This window comes from Galleria mellonella, unplaced genomic scaffold, assembly GCF_026898425.1.
Source record: "Galleria mellonella isolate WM207_F2 unplaced genomic scaffold, CSIRO_AGI_GalMel_v1 utg78, whole genome shotgun sequence".
NCBI lineage: Eukaryota > Metazoa > Arthropoda > Insecta > Lepidoptera > Pyralidae > Galleria > Galleria mellonella.
In genome coordinates this window covers 3,575,657-3,590,562 of record NW_026442151.1, presented here as the reverse complement: position 1 = coordinate 3,590,562, position 14,906 = coordinate 3,575,657, and the positions used below count along the sequence as shown (strand labels likewise).

Genomic DNA, 14,906 nt, shown 5'->3' with positions numbered 1-14,906 from the left:
AACTCGCAACTTATTTTTAATTTAGATATTGATTTCATTATCTTTACTAACATTTTAAATGTGAGTTTGTTTGTTTGTTATCTTTTAGCACCTTAACGGTTTAACCAATTACTATTAAATTTGCTACACATATTATATGAGATGGAGAAGGATATATATCACTTTTCATCTGACTTCAAATAGAAGGAGCTCCTCAATTCGGTTGTATTTTTTTCATGTTTGTGACGTCATAACTCCGTCAGTTGTAAACCGATTTGGAAAACTCTTTTCTTTTATCTGAAAGGATATATTTTACAAATTGGTTCTATAGAAATTTTATTAAAATCGGTTCAGTATTTTAGTTTATAAAACAAAATAACTGGGTTTGCCACAAATAAAGTCGGGATTTTTGTACAACACAAATTCATTATTATGTCGGTCAGTAAACATATCCCGGTCATGCGGACGAAGTCGCGGATAAAAGTTGTAGAATATATTCTTCATCCATGTCTGATTGTCAATGAATTCGTATTTATTTTCCTAAGGTATCGTTTGTCATGGATTTACATGCAATATAACTACGACGTTTTATACATATTTGTATGTATGTGTGAAAAAATATTTATCTAACTTTAGTATGTACGGAACTCATCGTACGAGCACGACACTTGTTAGTCATTTTTTTATTAATGTCAAGGCTGCGACTGATAACATTTTCATTCTAGAATCTATTATAAGACTTGTTTGGCTGTACTTACCTAGCTAATAATATAATCATGACTCTAGTAGAACAGTAATAAAGTACAAAACATATTTATTATAACTGGATAGTTTCTAATGAATAATAAGCCGTATTTAACTAATGAAACTAATGCTGAAATAAAAAAAAATATTCGATTTTCGAAAAAGAAACTATCACTGTGTCTGGCGCGATATCTTGGGAATGGCACGTTTTAAATTCAAATGTATAATTAGAAACGTCATACTATTATTAGACATTCTATTATTAGATACCTACTTATTTATTTCATGACAGTAATTATTAGAGCGAAGGGGAACTCGACAGCCGACGCCAATCGATCATCGGACACAGTTTCAGGTGAAACTCAGTGGTAATTTCTAACCAAGCCATGCTGGAAGCAGTAAAAAACAATAGAAAATTTAGCTATATTGTATTGCTCTCACTTTCCTTTGAACAAAGAACAAGTTTGGAAACACGTTATGTATATATTAACCTTATTAAAAATATCAATACGTCAAGGTCAATTAATCCTTACTAAATATTATAAATTTAAAAGTGAGTTTGTTTATCTCTTGGCACTTTAATGACAACGAATGACTATAAAATTTGGTATATAGCAACTACTAAAATGGAATAGAGAATACTTTTTATCCCGGTCAGTGAACATATATATTTCGGTCACGGGAACGAAGTCGTCAGTAAAATTTAATTATTTTATAAAGTTGGATAATTCCTACCAATAATTTTAGAATCACTGGTGATTTACGTATATGTAAAATTTTCTACGAGTTTCGATAAAAGTTACAGTTATGTTTGTATTTAAATAGGGCAACAAATGTAGTGGAGTCACATATTATATAATGTAAGCTATAGGTTTAGGTATTATGCAGGATTCATGTTTTTTATTTTTAATATGTAAAACTATGTATAAAAAAGAAGATATTAAAAGTAAAATTACCTATACAATAATATTACAATATTTTTATGTATAATGTTTTTATATGACTTAAAAATGAGCATAAAAAATTTAAAAAAGTAGAAAATTAAATTAATGAGCATTTTTTTATTAACATTTTTTTATTTTTTAGCACATAGAGAATATGGTCCACAAATACAATCAACCGAAAAGATAATTATTATTATTTAAACTATTTACTCATTTAACTCTCTCAACTAATCTTAATATATAAAAAACCCGTGTCACGATGTTGGTTAACGCTAATCTTCGAAACCGGTCAACCGATTTTAATGAAATTTTGTGAATGTATATAAACTATAAATGTATGTAAACTAGTCGAGCTTTCTCGACCAAATTACACGTAAGTTAAACCGGTAGTTATCACATTAAAATAAACGTACTTATATAGTTTGCTCCAACTCAAGAGATAGGATAGTTTTAATTCTAATAAAAAAGAAAATGGATCCGGTAGGTGGGCAAAACAACGTTTGCCGGTTTATGTTATCATAAAAATCATATTAGGCAAAGTTGAAACTTTACCTAAAATATATGATTATATATTTATACTGAACCACGGACCAGACGCGCGAGCGAAACGACGGTATATGGCTAGTTTGAAAATAAGTTTTGGTGTTAAACCTAATTACCAATGCTTTTTTATTAGAGATTGTGCTGAATTCTAAACAAGCAGAAGACTGGTTTTTCAATTTGTTTCAAGGTCGCATTTTTAGATACCACATCAAGTTGACGACAATCCATGATATTAGAAAAGTTGAGGTCACGCGTCTTTAGCTTGCCGCATCGATATAATAAGCAATGACCTAACATTGTGCATGTAAACAAAATTATGATTTACAATATATTAAATACCTACATAAATTTATAATAATACGTAGTTTATAGAATTACATATACTTAATCTGCTTATTGTTGAGACTTGTTTTCTCAAATAACATATAAAGGATTATTATGAGTCCTTTCTATGTTATTGCTAGTACACTAAAGTACTGAAAAATGTATTAACTGGTCTTGTTAACTTAACTTAATTATATAAGAATTCATGATAAATCCTATAAATTGTGTCACTTGTGTTGGTAATCAGTGTGCATTGTTTGTAACTGGGACATAGAAGCATTTCTATAGACATAACAAAGATATGCAAACAATCATGAATTCACATACTCTTTAATAATAATAATAATATCATAACCTTGTTTGTATCATTATTAAAATGCAAATCCAGAAATAATATTAGCAAATTATAAATAATTAAAAAAATTTTTTTACATTGAAGAATGTAACTATAAATAGATAATTAACCTTGTACACAGATTAAACTTCATTGTAGAGAATAGGACTGACAAAACAGATAAATGCCTCCTTCAGTACTCAGTCTAAAATTAAATTGTCATGTTAATTTGAACTCTGCCACTAATTGCAATATACCTAGTGAATTGCCAATTAACTACTATACCACTACAGCATATTGAATCCTAGGAAAATGTCAATTGCAGTTTGTATGTAGCAATGTAAATTACACACAATTTTATAATACAGACCTATTTTAAAAGTGTTCAGTAAGATAATATTTACAACAAATTAAAATTTAATAATCCTTGGTGTATTACAGTTGTAACCTTCAGAAAATTATAAATGATGCGAACTTTTATAGTACTAAAGCATTAATTTTACTACTCACCATTTCTCGGAGAGATCGGGACAGCTGGCTTTGGGGCAGAGTTGGAACAAAGTCTTCCTATTTTAGTTGGAGGCTTCAAACCCGATGGCTTTGGCAAAGATGATGGTCTGGCAGAGTCTGGCTTTGTGGCAGTAGTAGTACTGACTGATGATAGATTTTCAGAAGATGCTGAAGATGCTGGTGCAGGTGGCGCAGGAGTTGCAGATGTTACATCGGACGATGCTTCTTGCACTTCACTCATTTTTAATTCACTACTTAAAACACTTTATAATTTTTTTTTTCAAGTTTTTAGTTTAGGAACCCATAACTTTACTGAAAATCGGTTTTGTTGTTAAATAAATTGAAAATGAATAATTTAAAAGGGGATGCGAACAAAATCATCCCACGAGCAATAAACTAAATATATCGCAAGTTCCCGCGCAGTTTGAGGACGCGCAATCTGGATCACGGCCAATGTGATCTTTGTAAATAATGTACAACAAATAAGTTTTTACGATTACGTATCTGCTTATTGGTAAATTTTATTGTGGTACTAAATTTTCCATATTACGCATGTGGTATATTTAATACCGACACTAAAACATTACTTATAACAAAAATAGTAATTAATACTTAGGCTTTATACAAGCGTGTGGGTACTGTTTGCGGATAAATAAGCAATATAAAGAAGTAACGGCATACCTCGGGGAAATGGAGCACAAAAAGTGCTATCCACAAATTAAAGAAAAACTGGCGAGATTTACCGCTCGTCGCGACCAGCTGAGCTTGACAATATTGATAGCACTATCATATCACTGAACGCACCAATATACACGACATGATTAATTGCATTATTTAACACTCGATTAATAATAGGCCAATAATTGCGCTAATTTAAGCGCTAGCAAAGCTAAGAAATCCCGAACACGTAGGTAACGGAAATTATTTTACAACAATACGTTGATGCAATCTCTCATCACGTTCAAAACATCAAGATTGCGTTTTGTTATGTTAAGCTTAGTTGCAATGCCTAAAAATGTCAAATGATTATTAAATAAAAAAAATAATAAGATCTAACCAAAATCCAACAAATACTCTTATGTATTCTATAATTCATTATCACCTTATGTATTTTTTTTAATAGTAATTGTGCATACACAATTATAAATTTCAACTAATAGTAATTCGATTAAATAAAACGCAGTGAAAGACGAATGAGAAATATTAAAGAACCTTTCACACTTGGATTACTATTATCACAGTAAAAAAAAATTAAGTAAATTTAATTATAAGCATTTATTTCTCAAACATGCTTGGAAATGTGAGCGTTATTTTGATAATCTTCTTCGAGATAAATCAAAATTGCCATACTGGCCAGATACATGCGGGCAGCGGCCGGCAAAAGTTGTATGAAAATCCATATCTGTCGTGTTTTGCGGCCAGATAAATTACTATGTTAACTCATATCTGTCCTGTAATTTAAAAATGGAATGACCTTTTACTTCTAAACATGGCTACCAAGGAGGCAACTAATAAAAGGTTTCATTTAAATTTCGAACTGGCTTGCAAATAGAAAGCTGTTTATTGAAAAAAAAAAACAATGGAACATTATGGCGCGTGAAAAATTATTATTGTTCGTTACTCGTCATTGAACTTAAAAAGTAAAATTGTGTTTTTGATTTCCGCGCATTGTTTGAGAAAAGTACTATACAAGCCTTGGCCACAACTAGGCATATATGGCCGCTGCAGTAATAGTACTATATGTGTATTGAGTCATCTTTGTGTATTCGTTTACATTTAATGCTTTATCTAAATTGTAGTGTACTAACCGAGCAAAACTAATACTTTTTGCGGTTTGAATGCACGTACTAATGCGCTGGGCAGAGGTAATTCCTATTTTTTTTATTAAAAAATTATATAATGAGTTTCTATTTTCTTTTTTGTAGTGTCCAATATTCTTTATTTATATGATTATTTGAATTACAGACGTAACATAATTTGTCACTGTCAAAAAGTTATTCTGTCATGTCATTAACTGTCCGAGTGTCAGTCTATCTTTTGACCTCTGACATCTCATTTTACATTGCGATTTGTTTCTAATATTTGTCGGCTTTTTTCCATCTGGATGGTGTTGTTACCTATTTAATATTTTTTGGGTTTTATTGGTATAATTAGAAATCAGTCTTGTACCATGATTTTGAAAAGATAAATTGCGAAGGCTCAAAATGAAGCTCGTACACAAAAATATCGAAAAAGATGGCTGCGGGTGAGGCTTTATTTGTATATTATCATTTTGGGAATTAGGATACATATCATAAATTATGTTCTTTCATGTAGGAATATTGCCCTTATTCCTGAAGAGTCGGAAGATATGTGGCACGCATATAACCTGATAGCTGAGGGCGATGCAGTGACGGCGTCCACGGTACGGAAAGTGCAAACTGAATCGTCAACAGGATCGTCCACTAGTAATAGAGTGAGGACTACACTAACGATCCGCGTAGAAAATATAGATTTTGATACGCAAGCATGTATGTTGCGATTAAAAGGACGAAACATTGTTGAAAATCAGTATGTGAAGGTGAGATATTCTTATTCTGACTATATATCTAAATAAAGTTTTTGTTTTAGGTTTTAACCACGCATCATATCTTTGTCTATTAGTTTCTTATAATAGTGTCTCCTACCTTGAAAAAAGATCATTGGTATATTTGTATAGTAATTGTTATATGTTGAAAGGAAAAGTGCGCAGAACTAGTGAAAAATATATTTTAGGTATTGGGTACATATTTTACTGTGATAGAAGTGAAGAATATTCTCACTCTAATATTAAAAAGAAATATAGTATAATTAGTAATGAGGCTTTATCATTTATACAATATTTCAGATGGGTGCATATCATACACTAGACCTGGAACTCAATAGAAAATTTATACTGCAGAAAGTACTATGGGATTCTATTGCACTAGATCGTGTGGAATTGGCCTGCGATCCTGCAGCTAATGCAGATGTGGCAGCTGTGGTCATGCAGGAAGGTCTTGCACATGTATGTCTCATTACTCCATCTATGACATTGGTGCGATCCAAAATAGATATGACTATTCCAAGGAAACGAAAAGGTTTTGTACAGCAACATGAAAAGGTAATTATTACAAATTATTTGAAAAAAAAGGGGTATCATATTAAAGATGTTATGTGGACTATAATTAACTCATGTTTTACATTTTTAGGCATATTTAAAATGGTTGTCATAATAAATTCTGTGATATACATTGTTCTATTTATGTTTGAGCTATGGTGAAGCTTGTTTGCTATTTCAAGTTACATAAAACATTAAAACCTGTTGAAACAAATTAGTGTTTAAAATATGTATGAATAAATCAGATATAGTTTGTAAAATATATATTTTCCTTTATCTTATATTTAATGATTATTCTTATTAATATTATAAATATGAATGTGAGTTTGTCACAAATAATATATGGAATGGAGAAGGATATACTTTTTATCCTGGTCAGCAAACATATCTCAGTCATGCAGATGAAGTTGTGGGTAAAAGCTAGTATTTAATAATAATAATGTTTGTAAAAGAGATTTAATAATGGTTTCCTCACAGATAACATTTCAGGTATTTTGTTATAGAGACATCTCTCTTTTTTATACATTTTCCTGTAAAGACATTAATATCACAAATTTTTTTATACTAAAATTGAAAAAAAATAATATACAATTTCCTGACCCAGCAAACATTGTTATGTTTGGTCATGAGTCTATTTCTTTCTCAGAACAAAAACTACCTTCTCTTTCTTGTTGGAGCAAAGATTGCATATGAAATTTTAATTAGGGTGATTGGTCCCTAAACAAAAATAAGTTAAGAAATACTAGATGGCACTGTAATTGAGACATGTGGTATTTGTTGATTATCTTGTAGTTAAAAATAATTTGATATTATTATCTATGAATGTGAACAGTTAACATGCAATCTTTTCTGGAATGAATTACCCATATAATTGCAATGTTTTTTTTTTACAAAATTGAATAAAAGTGACAATAATTATCATAAATTATTAATGTATATTTGTATATTATAATGTATTATTAATGCGAGAAGCTGAAGACTGTACAAAATGGAATAACATCATAAGAGAGGTAACAGACACCTTTCAAGGTCACAACCTTCGGTAATGAAGAGGACGAAGAGATAGAGATTAATGTATAGGTAAAAAATAAGTAGACCACTCGCCGATTTGGAAATTTTACCTCAAATTATTGTTAATTACAAAATAACCAACAAAAAATCACAAGTCTCGATTCTATCGTCATTTACTACTTCCTGCCCAATTTTGTTTAGTAACCTTAAATTGTTTTAGTGGCTTTGAAGATTCATGTAAATTGACACTCTGACAAAGGATTTAATACACAATTAAGAATATTATTTATATCTCACAGGGCCTAAATAAGTACTATGATGCAGTTATGCAAGGTATCTTGAGGCATGTGGATTTCAACATTGTCAAATGTGTGATACTTGCATCACCAGGATTTGTCAAAGATCAATTTTTTGAGTACATGATGCAACAAGCTATTAAGACAGATAACAAACTCCTTATTGATAATAAAAGCAAATTTCTATTGGTCAAAGCTTCTTCAGGTTTTAAGCATTCCTTGAAAGGTAAGTTTTATTATGAATGTAGAAGCTTAAATTATTTTGTTACAATAAAAAATATCTTTTATGTTGAACCAGGTTGTAGTTATAATTATACCAAGTTTCATTAAAATATATCTAGTATATGATACATGTGCAATAAAGTTTGATTACAATTTTATTGTAATGTACTCTTGTTAATATTAAAAAGGGGAAAGATTTGATTATTTGCATATTTATTTGTTTGTAATGGATAAACTCAAAAACTAATTTATTTTAAAAATTCTTATATCTACTGATGGTTACATTATCAGTGAGTAAGATAGGCAATATTTTTTAAAAAAAATAGAGATCCCTACTTAAGTTACAAAGTCCCGAGATATAGAAAATTTGTCTATAAACATTATTTGGTGTCACTGCAAAAACTATTATTGATACGTAAAATAGTATATAACATGTTTATAGTACATGAGTACTATTTTGTACATAAAAAATGGCGATATTATAGATAATTTAAATAGAGAATATTATAGATAAATACAGGTATAATTGATGACATTTGTATCATGGTAATTTAAATGTAGTTTCATAATCAAAATTGATTATGTACGAAATTCCTCTATATTTATTCAATTAGATTTTTTTTTCATTTGGAATTTATGATGGGTATAAAACTAAGAAAATGCCATGGTGTAATTGAACAGCTTTACACTTAAAATTGTTGTTGTATTGGTCTGAGTAAAGTACTAATATATCTATATATTACTATGCAAAGCCTTTAGTATGCCTATATATTAATATAGATAAAGGTTCAAAAAAGCATTGCCTCTTAGACTTTCCATAGGGAAGTTATAACACAATTAGTACTGTTTCATTTTAATTATTTATTAAAATTTTATTCTGTTCTGTTTCAGAGGTTCTTCAAGAGCCTGCTGTGATTACAAAAATATCAGATACAAAAGCAGCAAGTGAAGTGAAATTATTAGAGAGTTTCTATACTATGCTGCAACTGGAGCCGGCTAAGGCATTTTATGGAAAGAAACATGTTGAAAGAGCTAATGAAGCTATGGCAATTGAAATACTCATGATCTCTGATAAATTATTTAGGTTGTTATTTATATCTTAACAATTGATTATGTTATATACTTCGGCCTTTCTCTTCTATTACTACGTTTTCAGTTTGTCACAATTAATTCAATATTTTTTTATTACCATTTTGATTTATATTGATACCTTCCTAATTTACTAGATTTGTTCTGTAATAAAATGAAGAGATAATGGGTCGTCTTCAATCATCAGTGTCAATCAGTCAGTGGCTGCTGCTCATGTAGCAATCATTTTTCACATTGCAAAGTGATTTATAATTATTAGCAATAATTTATTTGAAATTTATATCTCAATCAGGTGTCAAGATATACAAAAAAGGAAGGAATATGTCAGTTTGGTGGATTCGGTGCGTGAAAATGGAGGGGATGTAAGAATATTTTCAAGCATGCATGTCTCTGGTGAACGTAAGTATTTAAATATAGAATTAACACAGATATAATACTATTATATTACGTACTAGCTGTTGCCAGCAATATCATACTTTATTTTGTAAGTAGGAAAACCAATGCAATAAGACCATTTCAGATGGTATATCAAGATAAAATATACACCAGATTTTAAATAAGACCTTTAGTTATACAACTGAAAATTACATCCAATTTGGCACAGTAATTTTTACATGATGCTAGAGTAAATATTTAAAAATGGTTGTTTTAATTTCTATTGCTTATATTAAGACCAGCCATATCAATTTTTTTTTTATAATTTTTACATATATTTATAATTTAGTTACAATTTTAATATAATGTATATGAATTGTATGTTTTAGTGAAAACAAATTCCCATTGTTCTAGTAATAAAAAGATTAATTTTGCATAGAAAAATTAGTCAACTCGTCTACCTATACTAAACCGTTTCGTTATATGATAGATAGAAATGAGTAAAATGTTACGTTTTTATTTAGATGCATAGGAGGTCCTTTAATGAATTGAGCAGTCTGGTTTTTCAATTTGTTGTCTTATTGTTGTTATTACAAGAATAAATATGATTACTATTGTGTTAATTTATTAATATATTGTTTACAGAATTGGACCAGTTAACGGGCATAGCTGCTATTCTTCGTTTTCCAATGCCAGAACTAGAAGAAAGTGATGCAGAAGATGATAGTGATTCTGAATCTAATTAGAACTAAGGACTTGATAGATAAATTTATCTTTAATTTACGAAAATTAAGATGTGACGTTAATCCCAAATTCGTTTTTAACCCTAATGATGTCTTAAAAAAATGACTAGTAATTTGGTCTAAGGGACCTTAAACCCTTAGTTCTGTTTTTGCTAAAGTGATATGCTTTCGTTGTATCATGAATTTTTAATATTTTTAATTCTGCTATAGATAAATATATCTAAAATTATATTTTTATACTTTTTGCTAGTAGTTAATGTATCTAGCTAGGAACAATTATTCTGAATGTATATAAAATATTTTTATCCAATTTGTTGTTGTGTTACTATTTTGTAAATATTATTTTAACTATTAGTAGAATAAAAAACATTGTTTTAGTAATTGTGGTATTTATTTTTGACATTTAAGAACAAGCTGCTTCTAATGCTTGCATTTTCTGTTTCCGTTTTTCAGTTTTCTTTTCTTCCTTGACTTTTTCATCATGGAGCCTTCTCTTCTTTCTCAGAAGCCATATTTCCTTTTTCCTTTTCTCTTGCCCAGCTTTCATGCTCTTGTAGAGATTTCTATGCTTTTTACGAACAAGTTTCTCTCGTAATCTGAATGCTTGCTTATCTTCAATTTCTTTCAAATAGGGATGTTCTTTGTGAGGAACACCACTTGTAACAGCCATTGCTTTTTTCTATAATAAGAGAATAATGAATTGGTTAATATTGCCATTTATATAGTAGGTCTGTAAGAATTATTTGATACATATAGTTTTCATATAAGCCTTGTCACGTCATATACCCCAATGGCAATAGCCGCAAACACATTAAAAATAACAAAGAGGTGTTCTGTGAAACAATGTCAAGTCCTCCAAATATTAAACAAATATAAATTTTTGATACACAGATTTGATAGAAAAGTACGCCATTTAAAAAAAAAAATAGAATTATTACCTACAAAAACATATTCAACATCTTTCTGTTGATACAAAATGTTTATTTATTGTGGCAATTTTTTCTTTTTAATTAATGAAATCTTTAAATTAAACCAGCCGCATGGTTCCGGGAAAGGAAGGGGCCACCTCTTCCTTTCTGTGGGTGTCATAATAGGTGACTAAGGGAACTTAATGGTTGAGGGATGGCCGCAGCGTTCCCCTTAAAACATCACTAAAAGCCTAACTGTGGTTGTGAACTTGCCTGCCAAGCGTGGCAATTGGCAAAAATCCTCCTTATAGGGAAGACCATAATACATGACAAGACTGAACCAAATAAGTAAACAAAAAAGATTATTTTTGCTTATTGTAAAGTTTAAACCACCAATGTTTCTATATAGATGCATAGTTACCTTCTCTTTAGCCAATTTCTTTTTTTCAGAATTTGTATCATCCTCTTCATCCTCATCAGAAGATGAATCTTGTTTCACTTCCTCTTGATATTGTTTGGCCAAAGCTTCTTCAGCATCAATCTCAGATTCCTTGTCGCTCTGGTCTGCTTCATCCTCATCACTGGCCTCTTCAATTTCACCATCATCATCATCGTCATCTGTATAAAAATGATTTTTTATAATAGACATGTTAATACACATCTAAATTCAACAAGAAACCTTAATGAGAAATAATAAATTTATTTTATAGATGTCTCTCACAGGGTCGATTCTAAGGGCAGGTAGTTATTTTTTTATGCAAGTTAGAATGGCAAATAAGCTGTAAGCCCACTGATGGAAAGTGGTAACAGTTGCATATAGACATGAGAAGTACTATGGACATAACAGAGTATACTGTTTCCCATGATATCCCTCATGCATTACCTTTCCTGAGGACTCAGGTGTTATTCCTCTGTACCCTGTAAATTTACTGACATCTTTCAAATCGAAACATAGCTATACAAACACAACTGCCTCATAGTAGAAACATAAATGGGACAGAGGTGCTCAAGCAAACTTTTGTATGAACTCTCCCTATGGTAAAATAAATAATACATTTTGTTCAAATAAATACATGGACATTTTTTTATACAATACTAGCTTTTTGCCTGCTACTCTGTATGCATCGATTTCAGAAGTAGAAAAAAATCAATGAAATATACCACTTCTGAATGACATATCAAAATAAAAGATTCAGTAACACAACCACAGGGAGACTTTGTACAAAAGTCGATTGCAAAAGTTCCATTCATGTTTCAACCGTAAAGCAGTAGTGTCTGCATCTGCTGTGTTTCAGTTTGAAGGGTGGGATATGGCATGAATTTACAGGGTACAGAGGAATAACACCCGAGTCCTAAGAAATGGCAGTGCATGGGGGTATCATGGGCGAAAGGTATGCTCTGTTATGTCTATGGTATTGCTCATGTATATAGGAGACGGTTACCACTTTTCATCAGGTGGGCTGTCAGCTTGTTTGCTATTTATTCATTAAGTAGTATAAAGAAAAAACTGAGAAAACTGTATCTAATTTGGAACAGTACTTTTTACATGATATTGGAACAATATACAGATAGACAAAATTTCTAAAAATATGGTCTTATTAAAACCTGTCATGTACATTTTTCTTAACTATCTCTCATGTAAAGACAGTCATTATAATTCTATTAGTAAGATATACTTACCCAATGGTTTGAATTCAGGATCATTAAGAGCCCTTTGTTCAGGTGGAATATAAACCTGATCTTTAGTTTTGTCGACAAATGGAGAGAGATGGGGAGGTAAAACAGCTCCCATAAGATATTTATTTATTGGTAGCAGTGTCCTAGCATTGACACTATCAAATACCCATTGTGGTTGGACATAATAACGTGAGAGGTATTGCTTTTCCATACTTGGTCTATCAACTATTTGGTAAGCAATAGATTCATCAGACTCATCAAATGTCGCTCCAACAAAATGGTCACGATCCCAAGAAACCTGCCCACCAAAACAGCGAATCAAGAAAACTAGAGGCTCTCTTGGTACTTCTCGGTTAATATAGAACTTAATGCCATCGAACAAAGTTTTTAACTTTTTTATCTTTTCAGCTTCTAGCTTAGCTTCTTCTAATTTCTGGGGATCGTCTTCTGTGTTGAATATGTCAATTTCTGGTACCTCCTCAGTCTCACCAACACCAGACAATTTAACAAGTGGAATATTCATAGCAGCTATTCTCTCTGACACATAGGCTCTTTCATCAATGAGGTCTTTGTCAGACTTTGAGGAGAATCCAGATGTCAATTTTGGAGGATATACAAGATTGAGTGAGTGATACAGTTTAAAGTTTACAAATCCCAGCATTGTAATGTAGAACTCAACAAATGTTGACATTATTTTAAAGTCAACATCATCTTTGCTTTGTGGCTAGAAAAAAAGATATTGACAGAAATTTAATAAAACAAAAAAGTTTTTGGTAAGAATCAAATATAAAAATTATCAATAATGTTGCAAAATGATATTACAACTTCTATAATGAAACATAATAACACAATTTATTAAGTTTTTTTTTTTTAATTCATATAACTTACAAAAAGTTTATATTAATGAATATAGTTTTTATTTACCTGAAATGCAAAGTGATGTGGTACAATCCATGTAATAGTTTGACCTTCAAATTCAGCTTGATAATAATAACCTTTGACTGATACAAACACATAACGAAGTGCCTTTGCTGCTATAACAGCATGCATGAACTCTACAGTGAGTCTTCTACACAGTAATGATTGATCTCTAGGGACCCGTCGTAAAGATGGAAAAGTACTGAATAGAAAGCAAAGGGTAAGACAGTCATCAAGGTCTCGCAATGCATCTACAAATGTAGGATAGCGTTCTTTTACTATATGATCTATGTTCATGTCTGGGTAGTCTCTGAAATATTTCTTCATTTGTCCATATTTCTTCATAGCTCTTGCTCGGCGAATTCTCTGTTGATATACCTATGAAATAATTTAACTATTAATAACTTTTCTTTATTTGTTTGAGACTTGCTACTCCCTATTTCACATAGGGTTAAATTATAAAGAAAACCAAACATTTTTTTTTTAAATATCTAAACGATGTAAACAGAGGAACAGTAAAAGACAGTAATTTTGTTATACACTATTTAGATAATAAAAAATTACTACTGAATACTATATTAACTTACTTTTAACTCTCGCAGTTTCCATATTATGGGCTCGTGTAGAAGAAATTTTATATCTTTAGTATGATATAACGTTTTGATGCCACCGGCACCTTTCTGAGCTCTTTTACGGTTTCTGGGTTCTCTTGGATAGATTCCTTTAAGAATACAGATACGTCGAAAATCCTTTAATGTTAACTGCAATTTTTTGAGAGCGGCTTTTCTCGTCATAAACTGAGCTCCTTCTCCAGAAGAGTACTGTAATGAATGAAGTAGTTGCAGGGTTAGAACGACATTAACACGTGTTTAAAGTTTTAATATTGATAACGTACATACCTTTTTCTTTTTCTTGGAAACCATTTTTGTTATCCCTTAATGTAGTTTAAAGAGCTTTTTTCTTAATCTATAATTTATTAATGGTAATATCAATATAAGGTATAGATTAATAAAATGAAAACATCATAGTGCAACTTATCAATGGCAAAGAATTGAACATTTTGACATTTCGTTTTATAATTTTTTTTAGTACGTTTATTCCGTTGTGGAACAGGCTAAGGTCGGAGACCATGCTGCCTAGTCTTCAATATGGTCGTTTTATCAATCCAAAC

At 30.6% G+C, this 14,906-nt stretch overlaps 3 protein-coding genes across 8 annotated transcripts in view; 1 reads left to right on the top strand and 2 right to left on the bottom strand.

Annotated features, from left to right (window-relative positions):
- The window catches only part of LOC113517361 (restin homolog), a 64,770-nt gene extending 60,427 nt beyond the window's left edge, over positions 1–4,343 (bottom strand). For 3 of the 6 annotated variants that reach the window (XM_052901470.1, XM_052901472.1, XM_052901475.1), the window contains exons 1-2: positions 4,060–4,342; positions 3,379–3,690 (exon numbers count right to left, since the gene is read on the bottom strand). In XM_052901470.1, coding sequence (XP_052757430.1) covers positions 3,379–3,619 — 241 coding nt within the window. In that variant the 5' untranslated portion in view covers positions 3,620–3,690; positions 4,060–4,342. Of the gene's footprint in view, positions 1–3,378; positions 3,691–4,059 lie in introns of all 6 variants that reach the window. The other 3 variants (XM_052901468.1, XM_052901471.1, XM_052901469.1) reach the window with 2 other exon arrangements.
- Positions 4,344–5,388: 1,045 nt separating this feature from the next.
- On the top strand, positions 5,389–10,594 carry LOC113517306 (protein pelota). Its single transcript, XM_026901956.3, has 7 exons — positions 5,389–5,623; positions 5,695–5,938; positions 6,245–6,499; positions 7,807–8,029; positions 8,917–9,109; positions 9,407–9,513; positions 10,135–10,594. Exons 1-7 carry the CDS (start codon positions 5,583–5,585, stop codon positions 10,233–10,235), a joined length of 1,164 nt encoding a protein of 387 aa, XP_026757757.2. The 5' UTR covers positions 5,389–5,582; the 3' UTR covers positions 10,236–10,594.
- An 11-nt stretch (positions 10,595–10,605) lies between these two features.
- LOC113517525 (pescadillo homolog) lies at positions 10,606–14,809 on the bottom strand. The gene is made up of 6 exons (XM_026902218.3): positions 14,635–14,809; positions 14,323–14,556; positions 13,742–14,113; positions 12,821–13,541; positions 11,562–11,758; positions 10,606–10,911 (listed from the first exon to the last, which is right to left on the bottom strand). Exons 1-6 carry the CDS (start codon positions 14,656–14,658, stop codon positions 10,636–10,638), a joined length of 1,824 nt encoding a protein of 607 aa, XP_026758019.2. The 5' UTR covers positions 14,659–14,809; the 3' UTR covers positions 10,606–10,635.
- Between the last annotated feature and the right edge of the window lie 97 nt (positions 14,810–14,906).